The sequence below is a fragment of the Polistes dominula genome, unplaced genomic scaffold (genome assembly GCF_049000335.1).
Source record: "Polistes dominula isolate Pdom_NZ unplaced genomic scaffold, Pdom_raw_medaka contig_28, whole genome shotgun sequence".
Classification (NCBI taxonomy): Eukaryota; Metazoa; Arthropoda; class Insecta; order Hymenoptera; family Vespidae; genus Polistes; species Polistes dominula.
Window position 1 is genome coordinate 5,010,200 of NW_028300879.1, and position 12,837 is coordinate 5,023,036.

Here is a 12,837-nt window from a genome sequence, read left to right on the forward strand (position 1 = left end):
TAACATCAAAAATTTCATGAAAAAAAGAATTGAAATTAATTAAAAATAAACAAAGTAAATTTCAAATTATCCAAAAATCCCAAAATGTGTATGTGTTTTTGTTTTTAGATAAATTGATTACGTTTAACTGTGTAATCTATAATAGGGGTTGTAAATGATCCCGTATGTACGAGGTCATTTATACGTAAAACTTTTCATTCCAATTTCCTATTTAAATTAATTTCTATCACCATGAAAATATTCTAATTACACGTAACTTTTATTTTATGATTTAATTAATTATCGAAATAATTGAATATTTCCATTGATTTAATCCTTATCGTGAAAATTCGTGATCAAATGAAGAATTAAATTTAAACTAAATGATGACACCTATGGAAATGAATACTTCAAACGAACCTACATCATTCTAAAATTCATTTAACTATAGACCACGAGATAATTATACATTAATTATGATAATTGATGATAATGTTAATAAATTATGTCGATCGGTCATGGAATAAATCGTTATCGAAATAAATTTCTATCGTTGGAAAATCATCATCAAAGTAATCGATTTCATTTAAAATACACTATCCGTAAACATAGATTTCAAACAAACTATAAACCACATAAATCTACCCCCAATATCCATAGGGAAACGTGAGATTAGTGAATATTAGCGTACAACGTTGTACATTGAAACGTGAGAATATATCCGTGATTATCCTAAGTTTGATATAAACCACTATGGAATCAATTATGCCGATACACCAGGTGTATATACATATACATATATATATCCGTACATGAAAATTATATATATATGTATGTATACACAATGATTTCCAATTAAACGAACATTCAACTTATTATCACAAATTGCTTAAGTATTTTCTAATGTAAGTTAAATGAACTATATAAAATGAAAATAATAATAGATTTTATTTAAACCTATGATTGTTTGTTTTAATTGAGAATTATTTAAAAAAGAAAGAATAGAATGTATTATTAAAAATAAAAAAAGAACAAAGTTTTGAGATTGAAAAATTGCAATAGAGTTTGCTCGATTAATTAAAAAATATATTTTTATTTGAACCTATGAATGTATTAGAAAAAATAAAAAAGGACAAAGTTTTGAGATTAAAAAATTGCAATAGAGTTTGTTGAATTAGTTTTAAAAAAAAGATTTTTATTTGAACCTATGAGTGTATTATAAAAAATAGAAGAGAACAAAGTTCTGAGATTTAAAAATTGTAATAGTGTTTGTTGGATTACTTTAAAAAAATATTAAACAATTAGAAATGAAACAATAGGAAACTTAGGAAGATGGCATATGAATTTATCAACAAGTATAACAATTGTCAAATTTCTTCTATAATTATTGACACGTGTTGAACCTGTACATTTTGTTAGCAATCATCAAGAAATTTGCCAAGCCAATTTCTGAATTCATCCTAGCGCTGATTGGATAGTTGGATAGAAAATTAACGAGGGCCTCTTCTATTTCTCTCTCTCTCACTTTCTCTCTCTCTCTCTCTCTTTCAATTTCTATCGTATTTGATAGTCAATTGGATTCGCTAATTAACGATCGATCAACGTACTACTACACTTATTGCAACATTGAATTTTCATTCCTCGGATATTAACCTTATTGAACATATTATGTACATCTTATTGAAAAGAAATAATTATATATTGCATTATTATATAAATTTTATTCCTTTTTTTTTTTTATTGAATTATCTCGTACTCAACTTAATAATCATTTGTTGTAGAAATAGTTTTTAGTATAATATTATATAATATATATATAAGAAAATAATTAAGCACACAAAATAATAAAAAATAATACAAAAAATTTGGATATTATACAAGCCTAACATAATTGTAATAAAAATCTGATATATTGCATCACGTATTGACGTAATAATTTTAATTAAAAAAAATATAAATAAATAAATAAAAAACTGCATACATTTCGTAATATTATATAATATATATAAGAAAATAATTAAGAACACAAAATAATAAAAAATAATACAAAAAATTTGGATATTATACAAGCCTATAACATAATTGTAATAAAAATCTGATATATTGCATCACGTATTGACGTAATAATTTCAATAAAAAAAATATAAATAAATAAATAAATAAAAAACTGCATACATTTTTTTTCTTTTATTCAAATACTAAAATATCATTCGAATCAAATAAAAATAAATATTAATATAAACTACAAAAGAATAACACACAAAAATGCATTTTTCTTTTCCAAAAGAAACATTATTAATAACAATAACATTGTTATTAATAATATATATAATAACAAAATATTGTTAACATATGCGTAATGTATTCCCGGTTTTCAAACGTATTCTGCTTTCAATTCTGACGCAACTTCCTATAGGGACAAAACTAAAGAGAGTGAGAGTAGTAGGGGTAGTGGGAGTGGAATGGGGGGTTGAGAAGGGAAGGGAGGTAAATTCTATTTGCTGATCAGCATACTTCAACGATCGCTATTGTACGATATCGGACATTCGAGTTTGATATTCGTGGTTGCACCTTTGAGTTGAGAATGAAGTCGACCGTGATACTATCCTAAAAGCACGAATTTGTGTATATAGGTCTATTATTTACCACTAGAGCGTGGGACGGATTATTAAGTATTCCTATGACTCGTGAGAGAGAGAGAGAGAGAGAGAGAGAGAGAGTTAAATTCAATGATAAGAAACATAGTAGTAGTAGAATTCTCTCCTTATGTTTAACCAAGAGAGAGTAATAATCTTTTAGGAATGAATTATTACGATAAGGATATGACACAGTATCCTTTTCTTATGTGTGGGCGTATATTTGTGTGTGATAACAGTAATAATAATTATTATAATAATACATATTATTGTATTTTATTATTTAACACTGGCAGAATTTAATATTTGTAGCCATGAGCTGTCTAATTTCTAATGCCAATTATTATTAATAATAATAATAATAATAATTTATGTAACTTTTTAAAAAAAGAAGAAAAAATAAAAAAAAAAATAAATGAATATAATCATAATTATTATTATAATTATGTTTATTATATTTTATTATTTAACACTAGTGGAATTTAATATTTGTAGCCACGAACTTTCGAGTTTCTAATGCCAATTAATAATCATAATAATAATAATAATAATAATAATAATAATAATAATAATAATTTATGTAACTTTAAAAAAAAGGAAAAATAGAAAAGAATAAAATAAATAAATATAATAATAATTACTATAAAATTATGTTTATTATATTTTATTATTTAACACTGGCAGAATTTAATATTTGTGGCAATGAACTTTCGAGTTCCTAATACCACACACACAATTAATAATAATAATAATAATATTTTATTATAACTGTTCAAAAATTGAATAAAAAATAGAATAAAATAAACTATATGAATATAATAATAATTATTATTATATATTATGTTTATTATAATTTATTATTTAACACTGGCAGAATTTAATATTTGTAGCCACGAACTTTCGAGTTTCTAATGCCAATTATTAATAATAATAATAATAATAATTTATATCACTTTTTAAAAAAAGAAGAAAAAAATAGAAAAAAATAAACTAAATGAATATAATAATAATTATTATTATATATTATGTTTATTATAATTAATTATTATTTAACACTGGCAAAATTTAATATTTGTAGCCACGAACTTTCGAGTTTCTAATGCCAATTATTAATAATAATTATTATACTTTATATAATTGTTTAAAAAAAAAGAATAAAAAATAGAATAAAATAAAATAAATAAATAATACACCTTTTATATATTTTCTTATATATATATATATATATATATATATATATATATATATATATATATAGAATAATAATAAGTTGAATAAAAATGTTGCCATCTAAAAGTATCGATAATGATATTACACTAGACCATCAAGAACTAATCGAAAAGCATAGTGTGCGAATTGAAGGACACGACCTCGAACATCACTTTTCTCCTTCATCGAATTTTTATCGATCTTCATTCTTTCGTTTTTTTTTTTTTTTTATTTTTTGTCTCTTATCCACATTTTTTACTCCATAGAAAGCTCTCATTTTACGCGAACTATAAAGGTACACTTTTGTAGTAGATCGAAAACGAATTTTTCTTTAGGAAACGGTCAATTTTACGATGTTACTTATTAATGTTTTTTTTTTTTTTTTTTTTTTTTTGACACAAAATACTACAAGAAGCAAGCTGAAAATTATTTTTTCATTGCTTGATTTTTTTGAAATTTAATACAAAAATCTGTGTCAGTTAAAATGAACGAAAAACAAAATAGAAAAAGAAAAAAAAAACACCAAAAAATATTTCCTATACATACTTTTCTTTTTTTTCTTTTTTTATTTATATCCCAAGTGGTGGGTGGTAGGGAGGAGGTAAACAAAAATACTAGAGAAAACACCCCATAAAAGAAAAAATATAATAATTAACCCTTATCGGTCGTAAGTTACGTGAAAGATTACAAATAATTTAATAATTATATAATTTCATAATTAAATAATTAAATAATAATAATCTCATATATATATATATATATATATATATTTGTAATACTCTTTAAAAAAAATAAAAATAAATAATTTCTTATTAAAAAATACTCAAAAAAAAAATTGTTTTACATATTTTTGTACCATAGTAAGTAGTAGTTAAAAAAAAAAAAAAAAACTACTTGAAAAAAACCAATTAATATGTAATGTCAAAAATCACTTAGACAAAAAAAATTTGACGACTTATAAGGATTAATATAATTAATTTTTGTAATTTATAATATTATATTATAATTATAAAAATGTATTAGACTCACCATATATAACGTATAGATTTCATCTTAAGGGCCGTTGAATTTTCTTTGCATTTATATGCCAAAACTTGTTTGACACTGCTTACATCGACCGAAGGAAATCTCGAAGTAACATAAGCTGAAACAAATCCAATTTTTTTTTTTTTTTATTCTATTTAATTTTATTCAAATTTTTATAATTAATTGAAATTCTACGCGCATTTGTATTAGGTATTTTCTTTTTTTTTTTTTTTTTGAAGAAAAAATATACAGGGAAGTAATAATTAATGAAATAAATTTATTTACGTTAAATTCAATTTCACAATTATTTTTTCTTTCTCTTTGTTTTTTTTATTTTTTTTTTTATACAAAATTAAATAAATTGACATATATTTTTGTATGGCGTTATATCGCGTAATTTTCATATAAAAAATTAAAATAAAATCTTTTAATCCCTGATAATAAGAAGAAAATTCAATCAACATAATTAAAAGCTTATATTCTGTATATTTTATTCAATTAATTCATTTCTATCTCTTTCTATCTCTTTCTATCTCTCTCTCTCTCTCACTCTCTCTCTCTCTTTTAAATAAGTAATCAATAATGTATTTTAATCAATCGTTCAATTTTTTTTTCACTCCATACCAAATTAAAATAAAAATTAGAATAAAAATAAAATCAATCTGTATTATCTGACAACTTTTTTTTCTGTAAACTTCAAAAAATTAATTAATTAAAAATTAATCTTAAAAAACAAAGTTGAAGGATGAACAAAAAATACAGAAAAAATGGTGTGAGAAATTTGATTGATACAAAATTAATGAATTTCGAAATTTTTGAAAAATAAAATGACAAAAATACGATTACATTTTTGAATGTATAAATATTGCATTATTTGTGTAAGATTTAATTTAATTAAAAATTAATTATAAAAAACGAAGTTAGGATAAACGATAAAAAGAGTGCACATGGTGCAAGAAATAAGATTGACACAAAATTAATGAATATCTATTATAAATGTTTAAAAATAATATGATAAAAAAATATGATTATATTTTTTTCAACGTATAAATATTGAATTATTTATGTAATATTTAATGTAATTAAAAAAATCATTTATAATAGACGAAGTTAGGATAAACAAAAAATAAAGAAAAAAATGGTGTGAGAAATTTGATTGACAACAAATTAATGAATATCTAAATTTTGGAAAAATCTAATAATTAAAATACGATTAAATTTTGGAATGTATAAATAATGCATAATTTATGTAATATTTATAATATACATAAATGTTTTATACATAAGTACGTTATTTCTACTTGAAATAAATAATAAATCGATATAAATTCTATAACAACGTCGTGTATTTTGTATTTAATAATCTTTTATAACGTAGAAATTTGTGGAAAACAATTATTAATTAGAAATATTTTATAATATTAAAAGCCCATCAAAGTTATATTGAGAAAATGTGTAATCAACGTATATAATACGTACTTTAATATCTCATCATGATTTAAATAATATTTAATCAATAATATCATCGTTATCTTTTTTGTTTTTTTTTTTGCATTTTAATACAACGATATCATATTATTCGAATAGAATTAATTTACAATAATTACAATTGTTAATTAAACTCGTATTTCAAGTATTTTCAAAAAAATAAACAAGAAATATTCATTCGAACACATCTCATTGATTATTATTAATTACAGTAATTATAATAATAATAATAATAATAAATATTTCTAAGAAATACATATTTGTTTTGTACTCTTAATAAAAAGGGAATGTCTTAAAAAAATGAAAGATAAAGTTACAAAAAAAAAATAAAATAAAATAATAAAACAATAATTCATTCTCATTGCAATTTGAAATTTGTTCGTTCGAGTGGAAACGTTAACAACCCTTTTTTTCTCCTAACTATTATGTTTTTTTTAACTTCAACGTAGAAAAGATAAATTAACGAGTGAAAATACGTTAGTATATAATTATATATAGGGTGTCGTTCACAGAAATTCAAATCAAACTTGAACTAACCATAAGTACGTATTAAAATTATATAAAATTAATTCAACTTTTACCATTTAGATTAAAAACAAAAAAAAAAATAAAAAAAAATAAACGAAAATTTAATTCAATTATTTAATAAATAATTTAACTTAATTAATCTTAAACATATTTATAAAAATAATATATCTTGTTTTTTAATAAAAATTATTATGAAGTATTTAAAAGTGTTCAAAGTTTATATGAAACTTTGTTGTATTTTCATTTATTTCAACTCAGAGTAATAATACGTAATATAGATTTGTTTTTGATATTTTTGGACACCCGGTATATACGTAATAATAACATAGATTGTTCGATATATCGTAGGTAAAATATAACATCGTTGATTATACTAAAACGTCGACGGATATGAGAGATAATGAAGAATATAACAGTTAACAATAAAAGTATCGAAACGTTGCGTGTTGTGTATAATTAATGGATGAAATTTAAATAGATATGTGTGTGTGCACACATGGTATAATTAGGAAAAACGATGAAACGTAATAGGTCGCGTTGTATTTTTGAAGGGTGGTACTAATGCATCGTGAAAATGGTTCAATTAACGTTAACGTTACAAAGGAAAATGATCAAATAATAATACATATGTACATATGTATAATATCTATGTGTGTATGTATGTATGTATGTATGTATAATATGTATATATAAACTTTAAAATAAAAATGTGAAAATGAAAGGTTATACGTGCACGTAAAAAATGTAATAATTAATTATATATTATCGTATTATACATACTGAAAGAAAATATTCATTAATTCATACTTTTCTGAAATATTAATCAATCATTATTAAAAAATTTCATAATTAATGCGGCAGAGAGCATTTTATTCCCTTTTAAATGTAATAATAATAATAATTAATTGATATAGTAGTATGATGTTATTAATATATTATTAATTTATTAAAGGATGTCTTGTTAATTTAAATAAATAATTATACGTAGAATAAATTAAATAATAGTTCTAAATAAGATCAACAATAATTATTTGCAGTAATAATTTAAATATAAAATAAATTAATTAATTTAAAATTGACAATAAGATGGATTATTATTTTGTATACAAATCAATAATTTAATTAATGAACAATTAATAAATAAATTAAATAATAGTTCTAAATAAAATCAACAATAATTATTTTCAAAAATAATTGAAATATAAAATAAATTAATTAATTTAAAATTGACAATAAGATGGATTATTATTTTTAATACTAATCACAATGATTTATTTAATAAACATTACTACAAATTATTTTAATAATTGAATAAAATTGTTAATAAAAATAAGATTGATATTATAACAAATAAGAAAATAGGAGAATATATTTACGTCACAATTCGTATAGAATTTAATCTAGAATATATAGTGTGCAGTATAGCAATCATTTGTACGGACAAAATCGATATACTTGTTTTCTCTCGGAACAATCGATCTGTTCTAATCGTAAACCTGAGAGTTTAATCGTAGATAGAGTAACCTCGTTGACTAAAGTATCTATACACAATCTAGTGCTTAATGAAAATCGAGGTGTAAACGTAAAATGACTGTTAACAGAAATAGAAAAAAATAAAAATAAAATAAAAGGTCTACGATGTACAGGGTGTTTCAAAATATTCGTTTGCTTGTTTGTTTCTTATCCATCCAACGTTTAAACAAAATATCATCTATCATTATATAGTAATAAATAAAATTAAGTATTTTTTTATTTTTTTTTTGTTATACGTATCTTTGAATAAACTTTTGTAAAATATATTTGAAAGAACATTTATAATCAGACACTTTGTATTTATCTATCTATCTATCTATCTATCTATCTACCTATCTATCTATCTTTCTTTTGCTCTCATAACTATAGACATGGTACACACTTATACATGTAACTAACATCAATTCAGTCTGACTATGTTGATCTTGGCACACGTGAACATTCAATAGACGTGAGCACGAAAAACTCTCTTGGCCACTCATTTTGTTCCTAGCTCTTTTTAGACGATGAAAACATTGTTCTTGACTTCATTGAAACACTTTCAAGATACATTTTCGTAAACCCACGAAAAATATATTCTCGACTATTATTCGAAAATAGACAATTCTAATATTCTATTTCTATTTCTTCTTATGCAAAAAAAAAAAAAATTGAAAAATATCATGTGTACAGATCGCATGTGTTAGAAGTGAAACGTACGTAAAACCAAGCCTCGAGAGAATGAGTCGAATGCAAAGTATCAGGAGTAAGATAATTGTAGGGTTTATTTATTATGCAAAAAAAATAATATCATGTGATTGATTTTCAAATAAGTTTGATGAATCTACGAAGAAATTCGTCAATGATCGGAGGACTCGTGCATTTTTCAAAAAATTCAATGAGCTATAAAGAAATTCGTCAATGATCAATGAGCATTGACTGAACTTTTCGTAGACTTTGTGCATTGACTGAATTTTGGTCTTACATCGTAGATTCGTAAATTGAACAAATTTTGTTTCCTACATTCGTGCATTGACTGAACTTTTCATAAACTCGTGCATTGATTGAATTTTACGTAGATTCGTAAATTGAAATAAGAAACAAATGCATACTGTCTTCTATCTCATTCTCTCTTAGAATAAATCCTATAGATGTATATACGTTTGTCTCTTTTTCTCTATTTAGTACCATAGTCGTTTCATCGTTTCATTTCCGTTAGCATGAATTTTCGTTCGCTTTTTTCAAATCATCCCCATTACCTACGTGCTTATCTCTGTTTATTCCTTCTACCCTTCTATCGCTCCTACCTACAAACATTTCGAGTATCGAATGAATACGTGTCAACGCTTTGTAGTATGCAGTCGCACACAAACGCACACATATACAACCAGGAGCGATAACTACGAAGCATAGCATAAAGAGAAGACCGAGAATAGGAAAAACTGTATAGCTATATTCCGTCTCATTCTCTCGCAGGTTAAATTCTATATGTTTGTCTCTTTTTCTCTCATTATTTAGTATAGCAGCCGTTTCATAGCTTCGTTACATAGCTGCGTTTCCGTTTATTTACTTTTCAGATCACTCCTATTCTCTCAGAAGTTTTCACTTCAAAAAGCTAGTGAAATAGATAAAATAAAGTAGTAAACTCACATATGATGGCTTGCACTTTGGCTTTGTCGAGTGCCGGTTTGACCGGACGTTCCGTAGCCGTTCCTGCACGACTCCAACGTTGTCCGGTAACAGAACACGTAGCAAGTTCCGTTGGGCTGAACAATATAGCAGCTAGGCCACGTGTCAACTTACGATAATCGCTCCATTTCACAGCCCTAAGTTGTTCCTCGCAAACTGCTATTCCTTCCCCTAAATGAACCTTCAACAAACATAATAATAACAATATATATATATATATTAATTATATCAATAATAATAATAATCATTTACATGTTATTATTATAAATAGAAAATATATATCAATGTAAATTATAGTTAAATTAATTTAATGATAAAAAAAGGAAAGAAAATTATTATAAACATTTTTATATGATTTTAATTATTATTATTATTATATTTATTATATAATAATATCAAAGAATGTTGCTAATATTAATTTTTAATGGGATACAATTTTTTTGGTCTATAAAATATTGTCTATGAATTATTTTTTTTTTTATTTGTCAATTTTATTAAGAAAAATGTAAGTTTTGTTTAATTTAATTTAAAATGGTGGGAAACAAAAATTCAAATTCGATGAAATTTTTGTATATAATATCTATTTGTAATTATATATTATTAATAATCAAAACAAAAGGTCTAAATTTATTTATTTATTTATTTATTTATTTATTTATTTATTATAAAGAAATATACTTTCGTTTTATGGATGACCAATTTTTAATGGAAAGATTTAAAAGGGTCGAAGAGAGTTAAGGTTGGGATTGAGATTGATTAAAAATTCTCTTAATAATGAGATTATATATAAATCATGCTTTGAAAATGAGGAAAGAAGATTAAGGGTAGTCGATAAACGAAAGTTAATGCGAAGGACAAGGGTGACTGGAGATATAAACTTGAGGTTGTTGTCGGATAAATACCAAGGGTTCATTAGAACCAGTAATTAATAACGAAAATGAGACACCAGGTAAAATATCAATATTATATGTTATACTTATATATACATATTAACATGTATATATACAACATTTTCATAGTAAATCGAGTTTAAAAAAAAAAAAAGAGAAATAAATAAAAGGATGGTGTTATTATTTTTATTTAAAAATTAATATTAAATAAAAGAAAATATGTATTGTAATGTACGAATATATAATATATGAAATTTGAAAATATTATTATATAAAAAAGATTAAAAGAAATAATCTAAATATGTAACATAACAAAATTCAAATTAATATAAATCTTATATTATAATATCCTACAAGATACCCTCTATTAAATAGTTAAACCTAAAATAATTGTGTGTGTATGTAAATTATGTTAATACAAATTTATATATAAATGTATATATATATATATATATATATAGAAACAAAAAGAAATTATTTAAATTAGAAAAAAAAAATTTTAAAAACAAAACAAAATTAGGATAAATCTAATATCACTAAAATTGACAAAACAATTATTTAAAAAATAAAATTACCTTAATACCAAAAATATACTAACATATAACGAGAATAAATAATTAATAATATATTTGAAATATTTTATAAATAATAAAAATTAATTAATTTATTATTATATTATATAAAATTTATATATTTTATTATTATATAATTTATATATATATATATTATATTAATTTATTATTATTATATAAAATTTGTGTATATAAAAAAATATTGTATATATAATAAAAATTAATTTGTTTTATTATTAAAATTATTTATATAAAATATATTATATATAATAGAAATAAATAAAAACTTACCACACCATCCGGGGAGGGTTCTTCAAATCCACGAAAAGCTGGCATGGCTGCCGGTGGTGTCGTTCTCATATCCAAAGGCAACCAATCACTTCTAGAGGGTGAATTTCCATGCACTGATGGGGACATATGTTTACCACCCCTCGTACCTAATCGCGGCCTGCCGCGACGTACCCTTCGTGCTACTGAAAAAATTCACAGAGAAAAAAATACGAATGGCATTAAAATTCTTTCCTCTTTCCCATCATCTGCTTCTTTTCTTTTTTTTTTTCTGCTCTCACTTCTTTTTCATTAATTTTATTCATCATCATCATCATATTATTATTATTATTAATATTATTATTAATATTATTATTATTATTAATTATTTTTAATGAAATTTAATTGAACAAAATTTGAAGTTTCATCTTCTTTCTTTCATTTTGTTTCAATTTTTCTTTTTATATTATCTCATTTTCTTTTTCAATATTTTTTATTTTTCTATTTTTTTTTGCTTTTGTTTTTATCTTTTTTCGTGGTTCATGTCTTTAAAAAAAAAAAATAAAAAAAGGATTTAGTTTTATTGGTGTCTTTTTAAGAAAAAATAAAAAATACTTTTTACTCGCGACAAATTTTTCATCCCTTATCTCTTCCTTTTTTTATTTCATTTTTTTGTATCTTCTTCTTCTTCTTTTTCCCTGTCTCTCTTTTAGTCATTCATTTAGATTTTTGTAGGTTGTTTTTTTTTTCCACCTGCGTTTGTTGAATCCTTTTTTTATATCGTTATCACAGTTTCAACTACGATATTCTCGTTTTAGTAGAAAGATCAAACTTTAACTATAGAACCATAGGAAGCATTCATAGATATTTCGAGTTAGGAGTTAGAAAAGCCATCAAGTTAAACAACAATCTCTAATATATATATATATATATATATATATCTTGTTAAAAGGGATTTGTAACAAGTTTGTTGTTGTATTTGTGATAATAATTGTTCAACGTATAACTAAGAGAATATATATATATATAGAAAGTTACTCT

General features: G+C 22.9%; 1 protein-coding gene across 3 annotated transcripts in view; it reads right to left on the bottom strand.

Moving 5' to 3' along the window:
* Positions 1–12,837, bottom strand: part of LOC107066912 (uncharacterized) — a 92,488-nt gene that overhangs the window by 43,819 nt on the left and 35,832 nt on the right. For 2 of the 3 annotated variants that reach the window (XM_089172246.1, XM_015321964.2), the window contains exons 6-8: positions 11,821–12,002; positions 10,029–10,248; positions 4,854–4,968 (exon numbers count right to left, since the gene is read on the bottom strand). In XM_089172246.1, the coding sequence (XP_089028372.1) occupies positions 4,854–4,968; positions 10,029–10,248; positions 11,821–12,002 (517 nt within the window). The remainder of the gene's footprint in view (positions 1–4,853; positions 4,969–10,028; positions 10,249–11,820; positions 12,003–12,837) is intronic. The other variant, XM_015321965.2, reaches the window with a different exon arrangement.